The sequence below is a fragment of the Tyto alba genome, unplaced genomic scaffold (assembly GCF_018691265.1).
Source record: "Tyto alba isolate M040663 unplaced genomic scaffold, T.alba_DEE_v4.0 Super-Scaffold_1000006, whole genome shotgun sequence".
NCBI lineage: Eukaryota > Metazoa > Chordata > Aves > Strigiformes > Tytonidae > Tyto > Tyto alba.
In genome coordinates this window covers 17,124,831-17,136,876 of record NW_024881272.1, presented here as the reverse complement: position 1 = coordinate 17,136,876, position 12,046 = coordinate 17,124,831, and the positions used below count along the sequence as shown (strand labels likewise).

The window sequence follows — 12,046 nt, the reverse complement described above, 5'->3', positions numbered from 1 at the left end:
TCATTTCAGTCTACTGTCAGTTAATAATATTCCTGCAAAATCAGGAAGGTTATCTGTTGATTTGGTTATAACTTCCTAATCCTGATTAAACAATACACTTTGATTCCTCAGCTTTTAAGCAAGGAATCTAAAACATGCTATGTTTTAGAGGCTGATAGTCAACAATTACTCTGGAATTTACACTTCTCTCCCTGTAATTTATTTCTACATGGCTAAGAAATTTTCATCCTTATTTTTCAGTAGATGTTTTCTCCTGAAAAGTTCTTGATCTTTATAGGAATATATTCTCATGCCAATGTCTCATAATTTCTGTTATTAAGAACCATATCCATAATATTACCTTTTCTAGTTCAGTTTTCTGCTTGATGCAGATTTCCATGCTGTCTTTATAAATAAAGTACATATGGCTTACTCTGAAACAATGAAAATTCTGCCTCAGATAACAGCTGTCAAGACTGTGGGGAAACTCTTCCTTGCTGATTTTATGGCTGTTGTGTACTAATACACAGAGGGACAACTGTGCTGATTTTGCTTCTTAGCATATTGCAACGTTTGTTTTTTGCTTTTAGTCATCAACGTTTGTTGCTTAAAAATGTCTAATGTTTTAAAGGGTCTTAGCTCAATCTGAATGACTATATTTATACTAATGTACACAGCACTTGTGGGTTCTGAAGGTTGCACACTGAGATGTACATACATAAATACAATAATGTATTGTTCAGGAGATTGTGTCTACCATTTAAAATAGACATTCTGTGCCTTTCTGCATTACAGTGCTGGGACAATACAAGGATGCAAACACTACTCTGTGTAGGAATTCCATATTTCTTAACCTGAATCTAGGCATAAAGACTTTTTCTAAATATTTTGAGATGCAACATTCCTACTTAGCACTGTAATAAAACTATTAGATGTATTTTTACTGTGGGAAAAGCTTAAATATATAATAAAATCAAGAATTACAAATTATGAAACAATGTTTAAATATAGAGTTGCTTAATATTTCACTTATTACTAGTAAAGAGCTTGGAGTTGATGAAAAAATCATTTCTGCTTATTATCAGTGTAAATAATTTAGATACTAGTATTAGTCTGCTTATGACTTATTTTCAAAGATTTAAAGTATTACAAAGTTTCAGCAAAACTACTGAGTAGCAAAATTAACCCAAAATATAGTCCGTTTAGATACTTTCACCTTGCAGTAATCTTGAAAATGGCTTTATCAGATCATTTACCTTCCATTCACAGAACAGCTGGATGATGTATCAGCCTTTTGATTATCTTCCTTTGGCTAAGAAATGTGGTGTGTTTTATTCCGGACATGTCTTTATTTGTGTTTTTTTTTTTCTTTCATTTTTTGCAGCATAAGCCATGTAGAAATGAGTGTCATCTTGCATTTTATATATGGAGGTATTCTGGACTTCCCAGACAAAGTTGATGTTGGGTATATGTCAACTTTTATTATTTTTTAATTGTAGTTTCTGCTTGTTCTGTATTTTCTCAGTTAAAAGTCAAAAGGAAAATTCTTCATGTAGTGTAAAGAAGACAAAAATGTCAAATATAAAGATCATTACACCTAAACTTACTTGAGGAAATTCCAGAAATAAAGATATTGAAATCTGGTTTAGTTGACAGGTACTGGAAGAGTTGTGCCAGCCATTTTTGGAATATTATTTGAGGAGAGTGAAAACCAGGAGGGTGTTTTATACCAAAATAATTCCCAGTTTGGGATATCTTCTTTCTAGTTCTCAGAATAATACATTCAATGTGTCATAATGTATAACAGTTAATATTTGGTATTTATTTTTAAATAATCATTTAAGTTGATGCAAAGCTAAGTAGTCAGTCTTAGATCCATAAAAGATTATATATAGCAACCACTGTAAACGTTGGCATTTTCTTGTGGGATAGTTTTTAATCACAGTGTTATACATAATCCTGTATTAGTGAAGTAAGTTCTGAAATGTGTGAATTATTCCCCGAAACAATTTATATATTAGCTGTTGAACTCGGCCACTAAATATTAAAATGCTACAATTTCTTAAATGTTAGAAATCATTGTTCAAATCTTATAAACAATTCCATATTTTTATTTTAGATAGATAACATGCCCAATGTCAATGTTTAGGTAATGAATTGATATAGCAAATAAAACTATGGTATTTATTATATAAAATAATTAATAGTTTGTTCACCGTGTTTTTTAGTATTTGGAAGGGACATAATTCTCAGATACAATGTCATCAATAATATTTTACATAATCCTTGGGAAAAAACTACAAAATGCCAAAAATCTGCCTGCACAAATACCTTATTCACTTGCTGCCCTTAAAATAGAGAAACCAAGAGTCTTCTAAACAGTTTCTCAGCCAGTGGCTGAGGCTTACTTATATACGGACTGACCTCAGTGGTTGGGAGATTATTATTAGGTCAATACATGTTTTTGTTCAAAGATTATTCATTGGCAAGTTGCACACTTGGTTATCAATCTATTTTTGCTGTAAATTCTGACTGAACAAAGAGGTGAAATTAGCATGTAAATTGTCTTGTAAACAAAATGCATGTATCAATGATTTTTGATTCCTATTGTCACTGCTTTCTCTTTAGTCGCATGTTGGGCATTGCAGATATGTATGGGCTAGATGGGCTGAAAGAAGTAGCTATCTACATTCTAAAAAGAGATTACTGCAATTTTTTCCAAAAGGTATGTCGGTTCTCATGCTACTTTGTGAGCCATAAAGCCTAAGATGAATTTTGATTCTTACACATCATATTGACAAGATGCTTAACAACTGTGTGGTCAAGGTGTTTTCTTAAGTCAATGGACCCTATTCTTACGTGTAAATCTACTGGGATTGATGATGGGAGTAAGGCCTGTGATATCATCCACCTATGTATAGAAACTTGTAAACCACAACTGATGGAAAGCAGTATTCCACACAATTCAATATATTAAATTACATGGAGTATAATTTAATACATTCCATTTTATATGTAATTGTTCTTAACAGGAATATGGAAATACTATATATTTGCATATCAGATTTCATGGACATATATGTAGAAAATAATTCTGTTCAATTAAAATTATTTTTAAAAAAAACCAGCTGCTTAGAGTTGAGCATGTTCATGCATTAGGCCCACTAGGCTGAATACTACTTTATTGACATGTGTGGAAGCAGGTGGACTTACTTGCCTATTCTGCATAAAGGCAAACAAATACCATGGTAGCTAACTACTTCTGTGTGAAATGAAGATTTTGTACTTTTGGACAGTTTCTGTAAATTAGAATGTACAATAATTGTAATAATTTGCTAACAACTCTAGCCTGTTCCTGGAAAACAGCAGCCTGTACTAGAATGCATGGCTATTGCTCATACACTGGGAGTCGAAAACCTATATGCTGCTTGCATGAAGTAAGTAAAATAAAATAAATTATGGTTTATGTTTTTCATTTCTCTGCTTTCTGTTGAAATTATTTTATTTTGTGAGATTGGGTTTAGTTTGGCATATGAAACGTTCACATTTTAAACATTTTTGTCTTCACAATAATTTAGAGGTATCACTTACGCTAACAAGTGAAGATAGAACATTTTCATCTTCCTTACCTAAGAAAGGCTCTCTTTTCAACAGATGGGTAGGAAAACATTTTGCAAAATGTTTGTCAGAGAGAAGTTTTGCCAGTTTACCTACTGAACTTCAGAACAACTGTCTTGTTATGTTGATTAACTCTTTGGTAAGTAGTATATAGTGTGCTTTATATAAAAATAGAGCAATGTAGATTATTTTCCTTATTTAACCGTACAATATAATTTAAGAGATAATAAATATAGTATTTTAAATCTGTAGTACACTTATACTATGTAGAAGTTCCCATTAAAATAACAATTTAAAACCAGATTTTGATGTGCAGATATCGTTGTTATGCTTCATGTCACACAGTCTAGTGATAATCACATACAAGTCCAGCATAATACTACAAAATAAGTTTATGAAACACAGCTGTGATATAGCTCAGCATTATGTATTTAGATAGTAAGGAACAGCAAATTGCTGTATCAGTTTCTGTTAGGTGACAGCATACATAATTTGTGATTGCCTTTTCCTATTTGACTGTATTCTAATTTGGAAAAAATGTACTTTTTTTTCAGACTTTGGGTGATCACTAGCTATCAGTAATCACAAGCCATTTGTTTACAGGCAGGCTGACTTTTCAAAAATAAAGTAACAGTATAGTATACATATCTTCTACTTCTCAGATAACAGTATTGAATTGGTCCCCTCAAAGCTTAGCATTCATTTTTGTGGCACATACTAACATTGTTCCAATTTAATCTTCCTGACCTTAAGTACTTTCTAATTGTGTTTCTGTATAAAACTACCCTCAGAGCTCTCTTAAAGTAACCAATTTGAACTAGACCTGTTAACAGGAATTTGGTCCAGTAATTAGTCTGTATATGCACTGAATTGTAACAGAGATATGAAGAGTATGTTGAGGAGCTAAAGGTAAACTTGTGCAGCTGCTGCCAAGTGTGACTGTGTATGTAAGTGACTGTAATGTGGACTGGCATACACAGAGTTTAATGTAACTCAGGCAACATTCACAGGGTGACTTTGGTTCTAGCACACACCAGACAGTTAAGTATGTGATATCTTATATCTCGTACTGAAGTCCTTGTCCCCCTGTCTCTGTTACTGTTGTTAACCAAGTTAAATAGCTCTGGTATGTCTGCCCGTGCTGCCAAACATACAAGAGATCAAGAGATACACTCTTAAATGGTTCTGGCCAAGAACTGCCCCTCGCTGCAAGGGCTGTGAAGGCTTCTTGGGACTGTTTTTTTTCTCACGACTTCTTTGATGGAGTACTTACCCCATCGAGTGCTGAGGCCAGCAAATCAACTTTGAGTGGTGGCTGCTACTGCATATTCAGGTGAAAGCCTGAAAAACAAGACATTTCAGAGCTATGTGACTGTACCAAGAGAAGCTTAAGAGTATCCACAGTTATAAAACCTGAACAGTCCTTCTGTCAGAATGCATAATTTCTAACAGAATGAAGATAGTGACTGTTGCTCTTAAGATACTAGGTGCTCTGCCATTATATCAGATCAATATACTCAGTTGTTCCTAGAATCTATACATAGCTTTATATGTCATATATTGCATAAATACTTCAGAAGTTTTAAGTAACATTTTCAGGATTATAGATCAGTTCATTCTGATCTACAGGTGTTCATAGTTACACCACCACCCATCTCCAAACTAGCTCAGATACGTAGGTATGTACATACGTATGTAGACACAGTTCTAGGCTTCTCTCCAGGCACCCTTGTGCAAAATTATCAGGACAACTTAAAGGTAAACCAAAGCCACTTCAGGCCTTACCTCCTCTGCGACTACCATAATATATCAACATGCCGTGGTTACAGTCTGTGTTGAAGTACATGAGCTATCTTTAAGCTGCCAGTATTTGCAGAACCATCATGGCACACTGGTACTTGGTACTGCCCCAGCTCTGTACCCAGCTTCTCTGAAAGATTTTTGCAGTCTGGGATAAAGTGTGTTTCGGTTCCCATTTTACTGATTTAAAATTTATGTTGGTGTGTCTTTGCAAGATTCACTAATATTTTATGCATTGAAGCCTAGAAAGCATTTAGAATTGCAAAATTAAAAAATAAAGCATAAGCCTCTTCAGCCCACAGAACAGTTCTGGTGAGTGGTCATTTAACTCTGGGCTCTTAAGACGCCCAGTCCAAAAACTTGTGAGATTCCCAATGGAGTTTCTGACAGTCTGCAAAAGCGCTTAAGGCTGCTTGAGGGAGAAAGAAGAAAAGGTATGATGCTAATTCTGCAGGGGCTACTGTATGTTTTAAGATCCTCTTTTCTCTGCTGTTACAGTTCTCTGCTGTAAAACTTTTTAACAGTTACACCCAGTTAAACAGTATGTCTCTACTGATCCTTTCATTTACCAATATTGGAAATGTAAAATCTAGTTAAGGTAGGGCAGCCCTTTAGAGGAAGAAAAGGTACAAAGAAAATGAGATTGCTGATCAGAAAATCTTTGGGAAGCCACAGTGATGAACACAGAAACATTAAAATGGGAGTGCAGTTCAAAACACTGTTCAGGTACTTATCCCAGATGTCTCAACTACATTCAAGAAACTTACCGTCTTTTTAGATAAGTAGACTCCACTTTAGAACGGTTAGGAAAAAATAACAAAAGAAGTAAAATTCAGTTAAAGCCACTCCTACAAAGTGCTGATTTAATTAGAAGTCAATGAAGGCATTTTATATTTCATTGCAAGTGTCTAATGGGAGTAAATGCTTATTGCCTTGTGAGCAGGGGCTGAATTCTGGACAATTCAAAAAGTTTGTAGTTGGGTCCAGTGGGAGCAGGACCAAACCATAGCCATATACTTAATCCTTAATTTACCTTATATGAATAGAAGCAAACTGGTTTTGCCCACAGATAAGTAAAATAATAAAAAACATATATTTGAACAATGGCTGGTCAGGTTTTATGTTGTAAGTATAATATGCATGAAGAAAATCCTCCCTGCTTTCTAATTAGCATGGGACAAACATTATTATAATCTGAATTTACAGTTGGGAGTTTTGTGTGAAATATTTATCTGAATTGTTGCTTTCTCCAGTGTTACTGATCTTGCTGCATAATTTATCAGAGACCTGCTAGGTCATGTTGAGTAGAGCTTTCAATCCATTCTAATATGGATAACAATAAATTTCAAGTTCTTTTTAAGTGATGTATTAGCCAGTAGAAGTTGCCCTTAGGTACTGCGCTGATGCAGTGCACAAAAGAACCAAAGGCCCAGGCCAGGGGAATAAATATTAGCAAATCTGTTTGTTTGTTTTAGATGTGACTGTAAATACAAGTTATGCTTCTTATAGAAACATTAGACAACAAGGAGGGTAAGTTCAGTTAAAACTCCCTCTAGGAAGACAAATATTTGATGTCTGACTTCTTTAAATGAAGCAAAAGGATTCATAACTATGAAATGCTTGGGTATTTATTAATCCTGAACACTAGGCCATCCACACTCACCTAAAACTTTTGCTTACCCATTTTATTTGAGAATTTATTACCTCTTTGAGTGACCTAGCTGTTTTTTCTCTGTTCAGTTTCTCCGGTTAACATTTACCTTATTTTGTTCAGAAGTGCAGTATGTTATGATACACAGTTGAAAAAATACAATAAAAGCTACTGAAAACTTTACTGCCTAACTTCAGCAGGCAAAATGGAAGCAGTAGATTTTTCTTTTTCTGCTTTATAATGTTCAGAATTATCAAAATCCAAATTTATTTAAAGAAGGGAAATTAATGCATGATTGGATCCTTGTGTAAGTGTTCAATAACTGAACAGAAGCTATCTATGAGCATCAATGCCTTAGGTGATTACTTGGCAACAGGCTGATTTCTGTTTTCATTTTAAGAACCATAGGAATGCTGCTTTCCTTTTGATGGAGAGTGACCGGCTGATCAATAGTCTTCCCCAAGTGAAATGGACAGAGGCAGCTGTGGGCTTGGCATCTAGGCTGCAAGAAGAATGCGTAACATTTATTGTGGCAAACTTTCTACATGTAGTGCAAAGTGAAGGCTTCTCTATGTTGTTGCAGGTAAAAGTGCCCTCAAGTTACTGTATGCTTCCAAATAAATTGAATTATATTTCACTTTATATAGTTCAGGCTGCTAAATAATCAAAATAGTTTCAACTTTTAAGTACAATTTAATGGATAATTAAAAAAAAAAATTAGGCAGTGCTAAGTTGGTTTTGGGGGTGGGGTTTTTTTTCAGTGTTTTAAAACACATTAATACTTTGATATGCAGGGTTGATACTGCATTCAGATTATGTGCCCTAGTTAAGCAAAAGTTACAATTAATTTAGTGGAACAGCTTCTGTGTCGGAAAGAGGTAAGTATATACATAAGCTTCAAAAAAGCTTTTGGACCCCTAGAACAATAGCATGTACTTATGAGTATTAGCAGTATACTCAAACTTCTACTGATTTGTGTTGCGAGTCGCAAGAATGTGGAAATCCTGCCAGTCCTGGTGAGAACATATCTTGTCATCTGGCTGGTTCATTTCTCCCATGAAAGATTTTTTAAATACGTATAGAGGATTCAAAAAATTAAGTAGGGAGATGTTAAAACACTTTGTCTTTAAATCTAGAGTTGCATGTGGCTGTAAATTCATCACAGTATTCTTGTTTCTAAAATTTGGGTTAGTGAGAGGCCTCAGGATGATTTGTAGAGGCCTGGAGAGGGGTGGGGTTATGGAATGGGTACAAAAGAAGATGCTCGGCTTTGGAATACCTCCTGCACAGCGTGACAGCAGATCCTCTCTGCTCAGTAACGCTTTTGCATATGAAGTACACTCTTTTGTTTTAAATGGCTGCCTTTTGTTGTTTCCTCAGGCACAGGCAATGAGCAGCAAACCTGACCTTCTAGAACTAATTTTTAATGCAGTTGAAAAAAGCATTAATAATGAAAATAGCTGCTTTCTTCTTGTAGCTGTGGATACGTTATTGGACTCCACAAATGTGAAGGAGATGGTAGGTTTTTCAGTGTGCAGTGTTTGTAGGAAAAACTGTTTGGTATTGTTTCATGTAATGGTTCAAATCAGATTATGTGGTTTGAGCTCAGGTGGCTCAGTCCCACAGTTGGGGTCACAGAAGAGCATCAGCATAAATCCATGTTCCTGTTGGAAGTACAGAAAATGTTGCCACTTGGTTACTGGATATTAACAATTTTTTCTTTTAAAGAGGAACCCTATCTATGGCAATAAAAAAATTATCATGTATTACTGAGAATGTAAATCCCGTGGGCACCACCACTCTGTTAATCTTTGCTATCACTTTAAACATGTGATGAGAAAAAACTTACCAAAATCTTTCATTACCTTAAACTTACAGGGGAAAAGAGTTTATTCTCTTTCTCTGTGTATCTTTGCCCCCCTTTTTGTAAAAGTCACAGCTACATTTGCTTTTGATTAAGACTGTTCTCTCAAGGACTGACCCTTAATCTAGTGTGTGTGTGTTTTGGTTTGGAGAGAGGTGTCAGTCTCCATGTGTGTAACATACCGTGTATATCCGCACAACCTAAACAATGATATTTAAGCTGTGGTTGACTGTAATGCTGGGGGTAATTTATGAATAGTATGACATTCTGATTAAAATCCAGAATTAAGCTACAAGCAAAGAAAGAAAAATAAATGCAAAATGAATTACTGCAATCTGGTGCTATTGTAGATCATCTTGGTAAAAGCAATGAAAATTTAATCAGATACATTATTTTTCCCTAGAGTATTTGACCTTGTTGTGACACAGCTGACAGTAAAGAGCTATTACAGGGTTCTTAAAAAAAAAAAAAAAAAAAAAAAAGAAAGGAAGGAAAGAAGAAAAGGCAATGTAGTGTGTTCTAGTGCTGTAGTATGCCTTGGTTTTAAAATATTGTAAAAAATTACTGTGGTAGGCAATAATCCTTCAAAAACAGTATCTCCCATCTACCAGACCATTATAAAATTTAAGTGATGACATCATTGATCTAGCTTAGGGAGTAAGTAGATTCTGAAAGGAATAATGACTGGTTGCTATGACAATGTGCCGCTCGCCAGCTGCTGATTTGTTACTTGAACACAGGGTTTTACGTGCAAGATCCAGGCTCTGCGTGATAAGCTCTGGGTCTTCCTGGTTCAGTCTTTTTATGCTGTTCGTCACACAGAAAGCTGGAAGCTGATGAGGCCAGACCATCAACATAAAATACAAGCAGGTATGTCAGGCATCAAATGGCAGTAGAAATTTTCAGCAATCTGTTTAGTAGATAAAATGTAGGTGGTATTGTGGAGCCAGATAACAATTAAAGCAAAATTGTGATGCTTTAGGTTTTTGAAGTGGTATTTTAGAATAGAAGCGTGTCAGAATGCTTAGCTAGTTTCAAACGTGGAAATCAGTAAGACATGTTCTGTGAAAAGTCTTCTCTGCTGTTCTTTTTAAGGCTGTATATAATAGGAGCCAAAACCATGTAGATTGATTCTTATTTACAGCTACTCTAAATTACTGAAAATACTGCAGGAGGATTTTGAAAACCTTGTCTCTGTCATTTTTAAGGAGATGAGCACTGTGGATGAATTAAATTTGCACAAAGCAGCTTATCCGTTCTATGAATTCAGTTTCTATCCTTTATCCATAGTGTTTAAATATTGCTTGTCTCTTGCATAATGCTTATCTCGTGCACTGTGATAAATGCAGATAGCTTGACTTCACAGTTGATTGGTATTGTGATACTGTGTATGCTACTGCAGAGAGCCCCTAAGGAGCTGCATAGTGTTCTCTCAAAATTTTAACAGATAGCACTTCCAACAAAAAGGAGTTTTTGTTCTGAACGTTTCTTTGTCTTGAAGTACACAAGTATTCTGAGGATGCGGAACTGATGATGGAGTTCAGGTTATGGTTGAATATTAGCTTTGACAGTACTGCGTTATAAAAGAAAAGAATGTGTTGAAGACTTCTCTCAAATCAAATCACTTTTGATCAAAGGAGAAATAAACATTTTTATGTCCTTTTTGTTAAAGACATTAGTAGCTAGGATATGATAGTTATAAAACTGTTTACACCTATAGGTCGATGAACATTTTATTCTACAATTACATGTTGAGAGAAGGATGCAGTGACAGTCTTTCTAAGCATGATTTAAGGATGTAGTCAAATAACATCTCACTGCATAAAACAGATTTACGATTCCTTTCTGGATTACAAAATCCTTCAGAAGCTGAGGAGCTGGCTTTAGAAACAAGGGTGGGGTTTTTGTTGTTTTGGGGCATTTTATTTTTAGGACAATCATGTCCTTATTGTAAATAATGTTTAGGCTGCTTTGCACTAGTGTTTTCAATACAAAACAGTATTTAAAACTGAGGTGTGCCTTAGTTGTCCAAACTCCATCTTGCCAGAAATTGTTTTGTTTTCTTTTAAATTAAATTATAACTCAGAGCTAGCATATGTTTTATATGTAAACAGACAGGCTAAAATGTTTGCATAAATTATCTGTTTTCAATTACAGGCAAAGCAATCACACAATACTTGTAGACAAATTTTAATCTTCAGGTGAAATACATCTAGGATAACTGAAATCAACTTTAATTTTAAAGATTCCTGATGGTCATTTATCTTCTAGGGATTTAACCTATATAGAATTAGAAGACTATAATAGAGGCGGAAAAATGCCAAAAGAAGACAGAAGATATTGTGGGGGTTTTTTATTCACAACATATCTTGTGTTTTCTTAGGCACAAGTTTATATGGATTTTGTTTTAATATATTGGTATGTATTATTGTGCAGAGTCATTGCTAGAAAAAGGATTAGATCCCTGGGGTGCCATTTTCAGCATACCTTTTGTGTGATTTTTACAGACCTATATAAAAATTATTTTTTAGTATCTTCAGTAAGAATTTAGCAGAATTTTTGTGTTATACATACAAAAAATTTATCCATGTATAAATAGTGTGTCAGAATGTGAGGCACTGAATGGTTAAATTTTTTAATACATTTTTTGCAAAACCGTTTTTCAGCTGAAATATTAATAACAACCAAAACTGAAACCTTATCGATTCTGGGTCTGTACAGTATCTATAAATATCCTTTTTGTATCCTAGAAGCGCAGTTGATTTAAAGGCTTTATTGAAAAATGTTTCCCTCCCAGAGTAAACCACTCAAAAAAAAAAAAAAAAAAAAAAGGGCATTATTCCACATGACAATCCCAGGGATAACTCTCATGACATTACACTGCACGCTATCTGAAGAGGCACTATGACCTTACTGTGTACATTTAGGTATTTTGGATTTACCACTTTCGAAAATTAATATAATTTAATGTAATTCATCTATTCTGTAAATAGTTTAAATGTTCTATAAATTACAGTACATCACTTTAAAGTCGTTAGTACTCTAAATTTGAAAGTGTCTTTCTTTTTGTAAATTGTGTACTTTCAAAGGTCTCAGTGCGCTGCAAGCTTTAAGTGAGCTAATCTTGGATAAAC

The 12,046-nt window shown here is 34.5% G+C and overlaps 1 protein-coding gene across 1 annotated transcript in view; it reads left to right on the top strand.

The window, feature by feature from the left end:
- The window catches only part of BTBD8 (BTB domain containing 8), a 41,239-nt gene that overhangs the window by 16,408 nt on the left and 12,785 nt on the right, over nt 1-12,046 (top strand). Inside the window, 7 exon segments of the mRNA XM_042808333.1 lie at nt 1,364-1,444; nt 2,608-2,704; nt 3,328-3,416; nt 3,634-3,736; nt 7,449-7,631; nt 8,429-8,566; nt 9,653-9,782. Coding sequence (XP_042664267.1) covers nt 1,364-1,444; nt 2,608-2,704; nt 3,328-3,416; nt 3,634-3,736; nt 7,449-7,631; nt 8,429-8,566; nt 9,653-9,782 — 821 coding nt within the window.